The following is a 17765-nucleotide window of genomic DNA, read 5'->3' as shown; positions in this document are numbered from 1 at the left end:
GGTCACGTATTTTCTTACTTTTGCAATAGAATCATCTGTCCAATTCCAATAAAATGACCGAGCGAGTTATCGTAACGTGCGAGAATCGTGAAACACATTTCTTTACGTTTCGAAATGTTCAGAAAATCATTATAGAACTAGGGCTGATGAATGGTCTCATCGCGAATTCCAATTAGTATTATTCGCCGATTAGAATTTTTTGGTCGTGTCAGACAATCACAAAAAAGGAATTTATGTTATATTCTTGTTGAAATTATTCGTTTACTGCGTTGTTAGAATCAATAATTATGAAGTATTTTGTATGTTTTATGTTCACTGATAGCTCTGTACTATTTATATCATACTGTTTATATCATGTGAAGAAATTGTGATTATAATTGTATATTAATTAATAACATAGTATATATAATGAAACAAAAAATAAATAAATTGAATTAAAAAATAAATAACCCATTTTTAATCTTACAAAAAATTCAATTATTTCTGTTGCATCTTAGATAACAAGGTATTATCTTTGTAATATTATGTATTTTCATTATTAAATAATATTTAATACGATGCATAATTTTGATATATATATTATATAAAGGCTATGTACATAATAATCACTGTTTTCTATTTTTTCTTTTTGTATTATATACATCAAAGTGTATTATGTACATCTGCGTTAATCTGAATTGCGTTCGGGAATAGAACTTCATGAAAAATGATTAAGGGGCTATTTTCTAATAGTATGGACTATTATTATCATTACCATCATTTATCAGCTAGAAAATGTATATTTAAGATAATAGAGGTAGTAGAAATGTGTTTCTGTCAACAAACTATTTTTTTTATGTTCATATATTTGATGTAAATGTTATTTGAAAAATGATTTGAATAATGATTACTTGAATAAATATGATATTATTAATGTCTACATATTTACTTTTTATTTCATATTATATTGAAAACATAATACATTGTGCAAATAACAATAGTGATAATATTAATTATTTTATAAAATAAAAAAAAAAAAAAACAAATATATCTTATTGCATATTTCTTGATCAGGCAGCTACACATGCGAGGGGAACATTGATCATTTCATCACCAGAAGGAGTGCGTTGACTCAAGTCAGGATTAGCTCCCTGTTCAACTCTCCTTTTCATTCCTAAACTTGATTCGTTCTTCGGTAAACAATAGAGTTGATATTTCTTTAGCTTTGAGTCAACAGGTTTACATCCGCTAGAACATGTTGGTACAGGCCTTGTGGTGAAACAGATCTTATCTTCTTTGGAGATAACTTGAGTTCGGTAGGTATTGCATTGTTTCTTATTTTCTTTTTTGTGGTAACCCCATTGCTTCCAATTTACATATGGTCGTCCAGCTTCTCTATCGCTTATCACATCACTGAAACGTATTACTTTTTTCATGCATTTAGAGCTTTCTGCCTTTTTCGCATTTCTCAAAGCTGGTCCTTCGCATCGTTCCTTCAAGATATACGTGGCTGCAAATTCTTCTGGTTTCTGTAGCATGCAGTTCTTTGGAGTGACGAAATCATTTTCGGATCGGCCATCGAAGTCACCACAAAGACCACGTATGGATTGTTGATATGTGTGAGGGAGCTAGAATGAGAGAGTAATCAAGTTTATTATGGATTATAATTTTAAAGATAACATATAATTTTTTGCATTTGGTATTACATACTTCGATTTGTACATGGTTTCTATCGTAGACTAATTCAATATCATATTTATCTGATATCAATTTAATAGCAGGCCCAGGAAGTTCAAATATTTCAAAGAGAGTTTCATCATTTCTGACATGTTGATAACTTTGTTTCTCTGAGCATTTCACTTTTTGCCCATTAACCAAAGCTGAGAGTTCCATGTCAAACGATCGAAGCAGAATTTCGTCATTACCCAACAAAATTTGAAGTTCTTTTCTCTTATCTTCCGTTTCTTGGGCAACAACGGTCACTTTCATATCTTCGAGAATATTCCATCTCTTATTGGGTTCACTTGGATTATTTCTTGGGAAGGTGGTCAATAACACATGTGCGCATTTACCAAGTTGCAGAGGATAGACTTTACCGTCGAAAGTTACTGCTTGGTGGTTTCCAAGTGTACACGAGGCTGAAAATAGCACATTTATTTAAACGTAGAGATCGCACATTAATCATTTATAAAACGTATGGTTAAAAACGTTTACAAATTTTAAATCAATCAAATTGTTTACCTGTACATGAGATGTCATCTTCACTTTCGTTCATCTCGTCATTATCAATTCCCATGTCAGTAATATCAATATGGGAGAAAGTAAAAGTCTTTCCAGATGCAGATACTGTGCCTTCTGCCCTTGTCATGTCAGGTGATAATTTTATCTGAACCCTCATATCGTTGTCGTTGTTGTCAGAATATTCCTGAATTTCAGATTTAACTCGTACGTTTAAACCTGTTAACAATTTCTTCTTGCTATTGATAGCTTCTTCTAATCCAATATCAGATTCTCCAGTAGAGCCATGTTTATTAATCGTCATATCTATTTCGTTTAGATTGTTAGCCATTTTTGTAGCTTTCTGGCAATCTTTGACGCTCATATTTTCTTTGCATCTCTTTACTGCTGTCGATCTTTGCACATACGTTTTATAATCTTCACTTTGTTTCATCTGTCCTTTGATGGTGACAAGTGAGTCTTCAGAGCACGTTCTTCCAGATTGAATATTAATGCTGAATTCGTTCGTTGGATTGCTGTCAAGTATTTTTTGATAATCGAAAGGTGCCGTTGCTGAACTTTTTGTCTGACCGTTACCACACATCTGATAAGTTATATCTTGACTAGGTATGTTCGTGTACCAGTAGAAAAGACTTCGGAATTTATTTTCGTCGTTACTACTGGCCAGACACAAGGTACAAGCATGACTACTCTGCCATACTCCAGGTATTTCCAGACTTGCATCAATGACGTACGCCTTTCCAGAATTTATTCCTTTAGAGACCTCCTGTAAAAATTCTTTCCTTCTAGCCGGGCTATCAAGCGCCTGGTGCTTTGTCTTTAGTACTTTGTTGCCGGATTTCCAAGATTCATCGTTTGTATCAAGATTGTTCGATCTAATTTCTTTAGTGTCTAATGTGGCAGTGAATTTAACAGCTTCGTTTTCTTGTAGATTAGGCTTGACATAAACGTCGATTTTTTCGTATGTACCTGAGGCCAATGATGATGGCGTCACCATGTCGTCCCACTTATTTTCACTCCGTAACCATTGTTGAAGTTTTTCAACAAGTTTTTCGGCTTCAACCTCTACGGAGAAAACGCTGTTAGGATCATTCGGAATTCTAATATGCGTTGGTTTTTCCTCTTCTATCTTATGAGTGTTTTTCTCCAAAAGCAACGGGCGCAACGACAGGATTTCATATTGCGAGGTGTAAGGTATCACGCTAAAGTGTACCAGCCTGGTTTTGCTATTTTGTTTTAATGGTTGTAGTGCTACGTCGACCCTGGATTTTTCATTATTTAAACGGAAATCTAGTTTGCATGGTAGGAAAACTTGCATGTTGTTGTCGATGCCCGAAATGAATGCTTGGTGGTCGAATGGCGTTATGAATCCAACTCTTCCTTGATGTTTAGTAGCAGCAAGTAGACGAACATCGAATTTAGATTCCATATCTGGCTTACTTATAACACTGAATTTCTTGATTGTAGGTACGTGTAAAGAGTAAACAAAAGGTAAGCCAGTCTCAGTAGGAAAACTCAAGGTAATGTCGTAACTCAACAATTTGTTCATGTTAACATGATGACTATGTCTTGGAGACATCATATCTGGAACAATGGAAAAAATAATATATTTTGGTAAGAATTGTTATAATTGATATATTAAAATGAGATTTACCATGTAAAATTCTTTCGATGGTATGATTATCAAAAGAGAAGTATCGGTTAAGGTACGGCGTCTTAAAGAAGACATTTCCTTCGACTTGCTCAACATTGTCTGATTCAATGTGAAGCATTTTTGCAGTTTTCTCTGCGAATGACTCCTCAGTATCTCCTTTTTCGGATTTATGCCAATACATTTCTAATAGACTTTTTACGCTCGATATACTCATATCTAATTCATAAACAGGACTGAGGAAGCCGTTATAAGAGGGTTGTAAAGCAAAGTGCGTGGACAATGGAATTACGTTATCTACACTTCCGATATAATTCAACATCATTCTGTAAGACAGCTGATCATTTTCTTCCATTTCTGTGAAGTGACTCTCTGAGTAATAATACTTATCGGATTCTGTATTCATTAAATGAAGCACTTTGCGAGCATTCCTTGTTAGTTCTTCCCATTCGGGATAGTTCAAGTTAGCTGCACTTTCGATCGCTGATTTAACGGCTGAATTGACCTGTCCACTGAAGTCGGTATTAGTGAATTGTGCCATCCGCGTGAGCATATCTAACGGTGGATTAGTTCTCATTATTAAGTTGACAGCAGCGCAACGAATTTGATGAACATCCCAGGTATTGAGGTAGATTTTGTATAAGACAGAACGAGCCAGGCTAGGTTTAACCTCACATAATTTTCTCAAAGACATAACCATCAGAAAACGTTGGTAAGTCGATACTCGTTCCTTGCCTTCAAGGTAGGGTTCTAAAACGTTCAGTATCTTTGGATGTCCTGTTAAACCTAAAGCGAGAATATACACCTGAATCCTTGGACTATCTCCATCCTTGATAGCTTTCTTTAATTCTTCCGCGAAGAACGGAATGTATTTTCTTAGAACTGCGTCATTTCGTCTAGAGGATAAACGGCCGAAAACGTTAACTGGATAGTGATTGTAAATGCTGCTGTTAGAAACTTGAGCGCGATGTACTAGTTCAGCGAAGGATAAGACAGCCGACGAATTGAGACACGTTTGTTTTTGTACTTCTGGATTACTTGCCAGTGACTGTACATAAGATGTAAATTATGTTACTAATTTGAAAAATTTGAAATATATTTTAATTTGTAAATAAGTTAATGATAACAATGACACTTACAAAGAAAGCATCCACGTATTCGGCTGTAGGTGTTCGCGCAGTCTTAGGAATGGACGCCAAAACATCGGCAGCTTCGCATCCTTCGATCTCCTTCTTCTCGATCCAACGTTTGATGGTCATCAGAGCAGGTCCAGTTCCAGCATTAGCAATGGCATCACGAAATACAGCTCTAGCATTCTCCTTTTTCATTCGATTCGTTTCGTCGGAACCAATTTCATTCCAAACAGAATGCAAGCTTCCTTCGGCCTTATTGATCTGTTCTAGACTCATACTACTGATCAATCTAGAAACAATCGTGAATTTTTCTAGGGTTTCTCGATCAGGCATAACGTTTGGATCTTCCATTTCGCTCGCAATTTCTTGGACAAGCGTCATTACCATTTTACCAGAATTGATCTTATCAGACATCACGACCGCCTTGCCATTGTTACCTATGAATAATGGTAGCATAGGATTTTTAGGTGCTTCGTGTAACGTTGGCTTCATCTGCCGGAATGCTTTATCCTCGTCGCTAACAACGTTCATCTTATCGCTTTTGCCGTATTTCTCCCTCATGAGTCGTAGGTCTTCGTCAGAATCGGCAGAAGAATCCAGTTCATTGGACATTGAATTGGGACTTACGCTAGGTCGTCCAAGTCGTCTCTGTACTGTTTTTGAGAATGGATCGTTGTAAGTGTAAACCAGATTTCCAGTTGATTCAGGATTATTCGGTGCTGGTATCGGGCTTGAAACTTTATTGACGCTAACGAGAGTCACATTCATTTTACTTATTACGATGCTCTCTTGGTCATCTACAAGTCTGGGCTTCATGATTATTTCAGTTGTCGTTACTGCCGTTTGTATGACAAAGTTCTTGAGGTTTCCAGATATAACCATGTTACTTGTTGATGATTTCTGCGAATCGAATGAACATGTCATATGTAAAATTAATATCTTTTTAAAAGTCAATCAAGTAAAATGCAATTTCTTGTCGCATAAATTTTTCAAATCAATCAATATACTTACCTTCATGATTTTATCATTGTTCCTAATATCGGATTCCCAGTTTGCATTTCCACTTATTCCAAAATAATAGTCCATACGTTGTTCGCACTTGTCGTAGTTCCTTGTTTTCGTTATGTAAATGTGTTCTCCGTTGCCACGTAATTCTGGTTTTGGCAATATGTGTGGACGATGTTGGAGAACGTCCTCCGTTAATGGTACAACGTCGTAGAGGACCTCACATTTTCCACTTACGCAGTCTTCCATGACACGGAACGTCGCGAAGGGATTATCATCTTCAGGGATTTGAGTATTCTTATTTCCCTTCAAATTTTCTCCTTGCGTATCAGCTTGGAACTGACTGATGATACTTTTGATGATATTGACTTCCCAAGTTGGTACATTTTTGCTGACGATCAAGTCTCTTATGACTCCATGTTTCAATTTGATCACGAAGGGTTCGTTAGAAAGCGGTAGATGCTTGTGTTCTAACATCTGATCAGAGATACGAGAATCCCAACCGTCCGGTAGTTTCTTGTGTATCTGAGCATACTGCGGCTTCAATAATTGTGCTCTAAGAGTGTCGGGCGAGTTACATTGAATCCTTAGCGTCGCTTTCATTAGAATACCAGCGTATTGATCAGATAATGTCTGTAGTCCAGTGAGAGTACGACTACGTACGAGATATTGATATTCTTCCCCAACTTTCCAGCCATGCTCGATGTTGTTATCGAGATTACTCACGGCAACTCCAACTTTAAAGAAAAAGAAGTATTAATAAATATTTATTAAATATTACTACATGAATGGATTTACATATATAGAGACGATTGAAAACAATTTAATTTTTTACATATGTAATATTGATGAATTAATAAGAGTTCAGTGTCGTTGGAGAGTCAATTAAGGAGCTTTAGAAAAAAATATGCAAATCTTACCAAGGAGTAGCAGAATAAAACGAGACCGCATATTGACAATGTGTCAGTGAACAAGTCAAACGGGAATGATAATTCTGACGCTTATGATGTATTTATATTGCCGGATCTTTTGCAGTTTCAGCACGACCTCCGACCTCATCTCTGTTGCTAATCATCGAACTCTTCAAATTATACTCGACACGTGTAAAATTACAGCTCACTAGATTGTATTTTGCTATTCAGCTAAAATTTTCTTTTGACCTTTGAAATAACTACAAGTTAAGCTGTTTTAATATGGATTTGCACAGATAATAAATTTATTTGTGTTTCGTTTGTGTCATACTTCAAGGTGACATGTTAATAACCGCAATGACATTCGGGTTTTATCAAGAAAAAGAGAATTCTCGTTCATTAGTTGATCTTGAATTTTCTAATAAATCATCTTATCAGTGACCCCTTGTCATTTTCTACAAAGGATGACTGTATCTTAAACATTAGATATCAGACATTGCATATTGCTTTTTAATTCACAGAGTTTAATTAATTTACTCTTTTTCTTAGGTAAGGATTACTTAATCGTATGTCTGATACGTTTTAAATAATTTTTCGCGTCATATCTACATGTGCTTATTATTTTACAAATTTCAATTGTTTCATAAACTTTTACATTTTATAAAGTTTGTTGCAATAGATAAAATAAGGATATGGAAGAAAACGATGCGCTTTTCATTATAAAAAAACATCATTCTTAATTACAAAATATCATTTTTGTTCAAGATTATTACAGGATATAATACTTTGTAATTATAATAGCTAATAAATATTATAAAAATAATACTCTATAATTGTAATATTAAGTATGATAGTTTGCATTTTTGTTTGTAATGTATAATACATTACGATTTTAAGAAAGAATAAAGAACAAAGAAAAAGAAAAGAAGAAAATCGTCGGTTTAAATACAAATATTATATTTTTATTTAAATGGAGAATTATATAAAATGAATGGATGAAAAATAACATAGAAATTTTTATATATAGATGCATACATTTTTTATTATAAAAAGAATACCACTTTTAATTAAAAAATATCATTTTCTCGCAAAATAATTATAAAAGCATAATACTTTGCGACTTTTCAATCGCCATAAATAAATAATTAACTCGCACGAACGAAAACTGAATTTGTTTTGGTAGGAGCCGAATTATTATCAAGATCCATCTGTGAAATTGTTGCTTTGATCACCGTCTGTGTAACTTCTAATTCCTATAAAAAAGAAAAAAAAAGTTTTTAATAATATAACTTATGGATAATCAATTATAAAAAAGTAAGAATAATTAAGATGAAATATAAGCGAGAAACATTAATGAGCTTGACATTGACTTATGTCGACATTTTATGTTAATTAATACTAATAATAAAATATTAATGAAGGTTATTGAGAAAGTAGTGGAATAAACAAAGATTAGTTGGCATGACGCAAAGAACGTTTCCACGCTCGTTTCGTTTCTTATAATGAAAAAATAATTGGCGCGTGCTTATCATCCACTTACATTACCTATTTTGCAAATCATGATTATTTAAAGAATATTCGAGAAAAACAAATTATCGAAGCTTTCATATGATATAATTGATGAAATATAGATGTTACATGTTCGAACGGAAATTCTTGTCAGAGGCTATCATTTTCCAATAGCTATCGAATTGCGTCAGTAACAGCACGACATTATCACGTTCACGAAACTATTTTATAGGAGTAAAAAAAATAAAGAAAAAGAAAGATTACCTCTTCGGTATCAATTTCAATTTCCTGTAAAACCTCATCGAGAATAGATACAAAATCGTTAGCATTTTCAATGGTGAATACCATAGGTGGTTTCAATTTGAGAATGTTATCATCTGGACCATCACTGCTAACAAGAATTTTCTTTTCTTTCATTCTAGAGACAATGTGTCTGGCTTCAGCAGTAGCTGGAATCTTCTTAGTTCTGTTTCGTACTAATTCGATACCAATAAACAAGCCCACACCACGAATGTCACCGATGATCTTTCTACGTTTAGATAATTTTTTTAATTCCATTATTAAATGTTGTCCAACTTGCAAAGCATTTTCTTGCAAGTTATCACGGTCGATCACTTCCATAACAGCATTAGCTACCGCACAGGATACTGGATTGCCACCATACTGCAAGTAGGACATATTCAAAATGATTAGATATAAAATAAGTTCATTTACAATTATTTATTCTCTTCTTTATTTCGGAGACAATTACCGTATTGAAATATTCGATTCCAGTGTTCTTGAAACTGGTTGCGATTTCAGGTGTCGTGATTACTGCTGCTACAGGATGTCCATTTCCCATTGGTTTTCCAACTGTTACGATATCTGGTACCACGTCTTCTCCATAAAGTTGGAAGGCCCACATGTGACTACCAACTCTACCAAAACCAACTTGAACTTCGTCGGCAATGCATACACCACCAGCTTCTCTCACGTACCTGAATAAGTACATTTTTTATATCAGGTTTTTTTTAGTCGACGTTCAAATTCATCAGGATGACGAATTTTAGACTTTCTTCTTTTACAAATATCAAAAACGTAATCATTATACTGAAAAAGCTATTTTTTTTATTTGTTATTATAAAATTAAATAAATTAAAGATAATAATGAATAAAGCGTTTTTTCTTCTTCAAGTGCCTAAAATTCTCAAATTGTCAAATGATGGTACTGATGTTAAAGCAGCAGAAAAAGTAATAAGAACAAACGTTAGTGAAAACAATTGGGTGAGCTTTATTTTTTATTTATTTGTTAACTAATAAATTCTATTTTTTTGTTGACTTCAACACACACACGTACGATTATTATTGGAAGTCAATTTTTTCTAAGAAAATATACGTAATTTTTGATAAATTAGATATTTAGTTGTCCTTTTATAGTAGAAGGTTTTGAAGAAAAATGTAGAATAGGAACATTTAAGAAGACGATAAGTATGAACAATATTTAATTACCTGAAAACATTTTTAAAGTAATTTTTAGGAGGAAGAATTTGTCCGCCAACGGACATTAAACTCTCCGCAATATATGCACAAACACCTCGGCCTTTAGCCTTCAAGTCGTCACTTATCCGTTTCACATCTTCTGCGTATTTTAGACCAAGATCTTGATTAGGATATTCATCATCACGATATTTACCACGATATATGTCTGGACAGGGTGCCTAGTAGTTCGATAGACATTATCATTAGTAAAATTAGAAAGTAAGATTAGAATCGTCATTTAAAATATAATATTTAAATATATTAGTACGTCATACCACGTGGACCCAATCCTTCTTTCCATTTTTCATTTGATTAAATTTATATGGCGAGATATCAATCATCGACGTTAAATGACCATGGTAAGCACTATAAAAAACAATATTTGTGTCATTGGATGAAATGACATTACATAACATTTTTAATTATATTATTATCTAACATACGCGTGATTTCTATTTATCATTTTAAAAATTTATTTTTATTTAAAAAAGAAAAGAAAAGAAAAAAGTAAAGAAAAAAATTTACTTCAAAGTGTAGATTAAATTAAAGCTTGAAATTAAAATCTTTATTTCTGTAAAACGATAAACATGTTTTGATATTCATATTAAGGAGATAAAAGAAAAGAAGAACTCATATAAAAGATCGTACTGATCGAGAGTGATAATGTCCTTATTGCCAGTGTGTGTTTGTGCTAGACGAAGCGCAAGATCGTTGGCTTCGCTTCCAGAATTAACAAAAAAACAAACAGATAAAGGTTCCGGCATTAAAGAAGTCAATCGTCTCGCACAGATTACGATATTGTCGTGTAGAAAACGATTGTTCGTTGATAATAATGCCATTTGTTCCTGTCCGGCTTTTACAACATCCGGATGACAATGTCCAACTGCAATTGAATCCCGATTGTAATGGATATCGAGCGAACGATCTAATCATTTTAAAAATATAAATATGTATTATCTATGTACTTACCATGTGCGACATTGTTTATGCAATCCAAATAACGTCCACCTTTTTCGTCGAACATATACTGTCCTTCAGCTTTGACAATTTTTAATGGATTAGACTTGTAAAATAGTTTGCATGATTGTCTAGAAAAAAAGGGAAAAGATACGTAAAACAATGATTAACAATTTATTTTTCGTTCGGTATTATCAAAAAGATAGCGAGTCGAGTTAGACTTAATTGCTTCGTAAAAATGTAAGCATTGGTTATTTAAATAATACGAGTTTCATAAATCTACCATCGATAAAAATATTAGGAAATATCATTAGATTTATTATAACAATATGGACTTATCAATAAGAACTTACCCGATATGCCGTTCGCGAAGTTTAATTGTGTCAGTTTTTGGCATCTGTTCGAGAGATTCAGCCATGATTGGAAGTTTATCTTATATTTTTAGATTCTGGAATGGCAAAAGATTCATTTAAAACATTGGAAAAATAACAAGCGATCTTTTGTCATCAATTTTTTATTGAATGACACGCTTATCAAAATAATCGCGTTCATTAATCGTAATGTATGTATGATTCTTTTAAGTGAAAGATGCTATATTTTTCTACACACACAAACGCATACGCGCGCGCGCGCACACACACATATGCTCGCATTCACTCGCTCATTCACTCACACAAACACTATCTTTCTGTATGATTTAAGATAATAATATGCTATACGATGCGTACAGATAACGCTGATACTCTAAATTGGAATTTTGCGTCAACACGTATACCATTATTAGTTACTATCTTAATCAGATGTCGATTACTATAAAAGTAGTCTGTCTCTTCATTAATTAATGAAAAAAATGTACAATTTATATTAATATCTATTTATATTATGACAATAGTTAAATGATGAAGTACAATTTTTTAAGTTAATAATTAATAAATACATAGCATATGACAATAATAATCATATTACTATCTAACATTAATATTCATTAAAATTATTAACAAAATGATATTCGTATCCAATATTGATTATATAATAAATCAATAATTAGTTTTATTTTACATTAAACAAAGCTACTAATTAATTTTTCTAGACAATTATAGATATTCAATATTTAATATTAATATTTATTTTAAATTTTTAAATAAAATGATGATTTATATTCAACGTCGATTATATAATTAATCAGTAATCATGTTTCGTTTTCATGAAAAAACGCCGAATTAAAAGAGAATTAAATTTTCCAAACAATTCCGTGCAAAAGAGAGTATAAATTCAATATTTACATAATACTGATATTCATATTACATGATATTCGATAAAGTTATTCATAAAACTATTTGTATAAACAGCATTGATTATAAATAACTAACAATAATTATATTTTCTCTTTCCTTCTTTCTTGTTGAACGAAGTCGATATGAAATTTTTTCAAACGAAAAAATAATAAAAAATTGTATATATGTGTCGGTTACGGAAAAGGCGATAAAATAATAGAACATCGGAATAATAAATTATTTTTAGCGCCTTTTCTCTTTTTCAAAATGATCGTCGATAATATTGTGGCGGGTAAAACAAATCGTAATAGTTTTAGCATGTGTCAGTACTTCGTAGCACTGGAATTAGAGGAGATGATAAGAAAGAGAAAGAGAGGAAGGAAGAAAGAAAAGAATCGTTAGAGATAAAAGATAAAGGAAGGCGAATTATTTACGATTGAAAATACATTATCGTTTAACGTAATAGCGCCAATGAGCGCAAGATAACCTCGAATAAAGATTATCGTCTGAGCGAATCAATCGATTGATTAATTTGAAGGTGAGGTCGTACCTGTAGAACTTGGGTGTTGGAAAAGAGGTTTCCTCGGAGTTCTGAATGCAACTCTAAGCTAAGTGCCACAATCTACTCCGGTGACGTCATATATAGTGCCCGTAAGTTGAGAGAGAACAAATGGGGAGATGCGCGCGCATCTATCTCCTCCTCCCACCATTTTTGACACGCTTCTATCAATCTATCTCTCTTATATTTTCTTTCCTTCCCTCTCTTTCTCATTATTATCGTCCTAATAAGCTCTTTGTCTTTCATATTACTGTCATCGTTACGCCGGCAATTGACAATAAGCTATCACTTTATTACGGGAAATCATAAATAAATTCTTCTAAGTTAAGTACATACATACATACATATGTAGTCGTATGTACACACTTACATACATACGTGTCTACGTACGTTGCATCGTATATCATATTTTTTTTTATTTTACGATGTCTTCATTTTTTATATTAAATAAATTATATGTTACGAGTTAAGTCGCGTTGTCGTATATTGATAAAATTTTATAATAGATGTTTAGATCGATGGAAGTGATTATAGATTAATTTGCCATATAGAGAATGGAACTTAATCTATAATATAACGTTTATGGTGTTTCCTTAACGAAGTTCGATTCTAACCCGTTTAAAAAAGGATGTATCAAACGTAGAATCATTTCGTTTGTTTTCAACGGATGATATTTGAACCTACTAGGGTCTTTTCTTTTCCTTTCGAAATATTTGAATTTTTTTTATCTATTTTGATATATAAAGATTATATGGAATCTATATGAAGATGTAAAAGGCTACGAGATGGTTACGTACGAACGATGTGCGCTCGACTAGCTCATAATTTGATTTCACGAAGCAGTGAGAGTTATTGATATGAGTGGCCTCTTCCAGATCACGTGTTAAATATGTACGATCGCATGTGATCGATTAATATTGTAAAAAGAAAGAAAAAAAGAAATATATATATACACACACATACATACATACATATATGTTTAGATATATTATGTAAGAAAGAGAATAATAAGAGTGTTTATGTATGTTATAGAAGCAGTTCTTATTCTGTTATCACTTCAACCAGCATTATGTCAGAGGAAACAAGAATTTATCTGTTTTATTCATATAGATATTAGAATACACTATTAAGACTAATTCATAAAAAATGTTTCTTTTTTTTTCTCACGAAATTTACGATAGCGATTGCGTATTTTTAAGCTGCTTTATTCGATCGTTTTGTATTAGTATAAATAATTAGAATATATTAAAGATAATTTATAAAAAATCTCTTTTCTTTTTTTCTTTTTAACTTGACCAGCTAAAATGTCTTTTATTTTCAATCGTTACGCGGTGAAAAGATTCATAAAAGAAAGTAAATTTTTATTTACATTTTATCTGTGCCGAGAACTATATTTATTACAAGTTCCGGTGGAATTTTCCACGAGTCTTTGTGCATGGGATCTTTTCTGCCTCTTTTACGGAGATTTCGTGCAAAGGGATTTGTGTTCGATGTTGAAGAAATACACTAAACGTACCGAAAATATGGTCTGTTAGAAAATACGGTCGGATACAGATCATAAAAGAAAAATTTGGAAAATTTCAGATTTACAATCGCTAGCCTTTTATGGTCGGACCCAAATTTTGTGAAAATGCAACCCAGGCATGTCACATTTGCCGACCAGATTTCTATTTTTTTGTTATATGAGCAGATATATGCTCGTAGTCCACACGATTTCTTAAAAATAAATTTAAATTTGATTTTTAGGAAATTCGTAATATGATAAAAATTATATTAATTAATTATTATAAATGTAATAATATAAATCAAAATTATATAAAAGATATTTTCTTTTCTTCTTTTAAATTATATATGCATATATTATATTTTATAATAAAAACAAAAGAGATGGTATTGAAAAAAATAGCTCGTTTAAGATTTAAGTTGTTTTCGCTATTTAATTCGAACGTCACCGTGTCCTTGCCAATATTAATAGAAACAGAAGTGCATAACTGCACGCATATACGTGTCATTCACGAACGTAAATAGTAACTCTGTCTCGTGAAAAACGTGCGTAACACTTCGCTTTGTCCGGTAAAATTCCACTCTAAGGCAAAGATGAACATATACGACGAGAGCAGAGTGAGGGAAGGAGAAGAGAGGCTCCACTTTCCAATCAATTTTATTTTCTGTTCATTCTCCTCTCTATCCTTCTATACTTTCTCTCTTTCTCTTTCTCTCTCTCTTTCTCTCTCTTTCCCTCTCTCTTCGTTGTATCATATACACACAACGCGCACACAACAATTTCGTATGCGCAGTCCATATATATATATAGGGTTTTTCAATAAGAGTTTGCAAATGTTTTTCTCTTTTCTTTTCTTTTACTTTTTTCTTTTTTTAAATAAAAAATTTGTATTAAAGATTTTTTTCTTCATTGTAATGTATACAGTATGATTAAGTACAATTATATATGAAATACAATATCGGCCAAATGGCCATCATTGATACGATCAAAGTTTGTGTAAAATTCTTTTGACGGAATGATGTTAATTTGATCAATGAGATCGTGCGATTTGGCAATGGTGGATTATTCTCTTTGGGCTATGTCAAAACTCAAGTTTTCAACGATCCGCAAACCATCGAAGATCTTAAAAATGAAATTTGATAGATCATTTTGGCGAAATCGATAGATGAATTTGACAATTGAGCATTTCACATGCGAAATTGTAACACAATTATGTAAAAGTGTCATTAAAAGGGATTGTATTGAGATAAAAGATATTGCATTTCATTCGGCCGATACTGTATTTCATATATCATTTCAATCGATCATATTACATTAAAAATATTATTAGTATTATTAAATTTTAATGTGGTTTATTTTTAAATAAATTATTTGATCATTTTTATTGGATAATCCTACATTAGGTTTACTGAAAAGTTCTGCCAATTTTAGTTTGTATAAATTTATTAATATATAATATTAAAAATATTTATATAATATTAAAAAATAATTTGAAATAATATTTAAAATATTGAAAAAAATATATTTCACACAATTATAAGAAGTGCAAAGAAAAGTATCGCAAATATACAAAATATTTGACAAAGTTTATCTAATAAATATAAAAAGAAAAAATTGTATAAACGCAAGACATATTTTGAAAAGTACTTTAATGAATATAATGTAAAAAATCTTTGTTCGATATAAAAAGAATATTTACTAAAAATACAAAATATTAAAAAAAAAAATATTTGAGTATAATTACAAAAGAAAAAATTGTATTCTATTTTTTTCGTTTTGTTACGAATAATTGTCAGCTAAGCAAATGAAATTTCTTATGATAAACTTAATAAATTTATTTTTAATTCTCCTACATTTTTTACTTAAAATTTTTAAAAAACTAACTATCCGTTTTCTTTTAATAATAATTGTTATTTTTATATTATTTTCTAAAACACTAAGATAACCATGTATAAAATATTAAATTGGATTGAAGAGTAAACCGGTAGTTTATTTGTATAAACGTGTGTACTGATAGAAGCAGCACGTGGACGATAGCAGTACACACGTGATATGTGTTATCGTATCGCTGTTTAGAATGGTATTCTACCGTGATCGAAGCTAATATTGAGCACGTTAAGATTTGAAATAACAAATATGTTTTACGATAAATCGATAATGTTGATTTGAAAGAAAAGAAACAAATGAATCATTGAGTCAAAGAAAAAAATTGGAGAAGAAATTTTGGGGTTTTGGAAATTTTGCAGTTTGGAGATTTGTTCATATTATACGTACTTACGCATCGTTCGTTTTATTGTTGACAATATGATATCAAGTAAGGTAGCAAATTAGCTCGATACTTATTTTTAGGACAAACAAAGATTGATTGAATTTCGAAATGGAAAACAAAAGGATACTAGAATGTTCATTGAAGTCAAATAAATATGCAAGTCAAAACAAATATATTTATCAATGATTTGATCAGATATATTGAATTATCTCTATGTCTGCTCGTTTAGAATATTTAAATTCATTGATAAGATTTATATTTCGCTAATTGATAGGATTTATATAGATTTAACTGATTTGATAAATCTCGTTCCTTCGTATATGAGAAAATTAAGATTTATCATTTGATATTTTTGAAATAGTTTCAAATTTCACGATACAACGTTTACTTTAACGCTCATCTTAGCATAATTGTGCATTGAACTTTGCGATAAGTTTCTCAAAGACAAGTCTAAATATTATTTGGAAAGATTCATTTATATAATCGTTAATAAGAGACATACACGAATCTCAATTCTAAACATTATTTTTATTTTGTGAATGCTCTTATCATTCGTCAATATAAAACATATCATATCGTATTATATTCGTTATCAAATCTGTAAGTTGATTTCTCGTGACGGCGAAAATTATATTTGATTTTGACTTTCGTCATTACCAAAGAAATGTTAACTTGAGAAATTGTATAATTTATGATCTTACATTCTATGTATTAATACGATAAGAAAATAATTATTACGAATATCAAGTACACGTGTATAGAGTACAAACGAGAGTTAATGAAAGCGTGTCATCGTAATTCTGATTATTATTAGGCAATAAATAATATTTTTATTTATTTCAGATATATTTGTTTCAGTATATTCATTAATATTTTTCGTTTGAGATTATTACTTGTTATACCATACATGAATTACTTAATGTATTTACGTCATTTATTTAAAGTTTAACGAAGACAAGTTGTTGCTTCTTTATTAATGTAAAATCTTCGTAAATGTGTAAAACAAAACTCTTTAGCATTTATTATTGTATCGTCTGTTCAATTCGGAATTAGATCTCAGCATGCTGATTTTTAGCTATTGATTAGTATGCAATACTTTCTTCGATACTTAACGCTAAAGACACGATTTCAATGTAAGGATAAGAAATATAGGGTTTTTCAATAACAGTTATAGAATGTTTCTTTTCTTTTACACACACATATATATATATATATATATATTATAATTAATTATAGTTATATATAATATGTATAATTA

General features: G+C 31.3%; 2 protein-coding genes across 2 annotated transcripts; both read right to left on the bottom strand.

The window, feature by feature from the left end:
* Positions 1–906: 906 nt before the first annotated feature.
* On the bottom strand, positions 907–7075 carry LOC127069531 (vitellogenin-like). The gene is made up of 7 exons (XM_051006644.1): positions 6927–7075; positions 6013–6743; positions 5008–5901; positions 3872–4916; positions 2221–3801; positions 1690–2117; positions 907–1607 (listed from the first exon to the last, which is right to left on the bottom strand). The coding sequence occupies exons 1-7, from the start codon at positions 6955–6957 to the stop codon at positions 1050–1052; spliced, it is 5268 nt and encodes a 1755-aa protein (XP_050862601.1). The 5' UTR covers positions 6958–7075; the 3' UTR covers positions 907–1049.
* An 856-nt stretch (positions 7076–7931) lies between these two features.
* LOC127069532 (alanine--glyoxylate aminotransferase 2-like) lies at positions 7932–12888 on the bottom strand. The gene is made up of 9 exons (XM_051006645.1): positions 12726–12888; positions 11255–11349; positions 10914–11032; positions 10593–10827; positions 10220–10310; positions 9915–10123; positions 9178–9403; positions 8691–9089; positions 7932–8170 (listed from the first exon to the last, which is right to left on the bottom strand). Exons 2-9 carry the CDS (start codon positions 11317–11319, stop codon positions 8063–8065), a joined length of 1452 nt encoding a protein of 483 aa, XP_050862602.1. The 5' UTR covers positions 11320–11349; positions 12726–12888; the 3' UTR covers positions 7932–8062.
* Between the last annotated feature and the right edge of the window lie 4877 nt (positions 12889–17765).

The sequence above is a fragment of the Vespula vulgaris genome, chromosome 15 (genome assembly GCF_905475345.1).
Source record: "Vespula vulgaris chromosome 15, iyVesVulg1.1, whole genome shotgun sequence".
In the NCBI taxonomy this organism is placed as follows: domain Eukaryota; kingdom Metazoa; phylum Arthropoda; class Insecta; order Hymenoptera; family Vespidae; genus Vespula; species Vespula vulgaris.
This window is presented reverse-complemented; position numbering and strand designations above follow the sequence as displayed.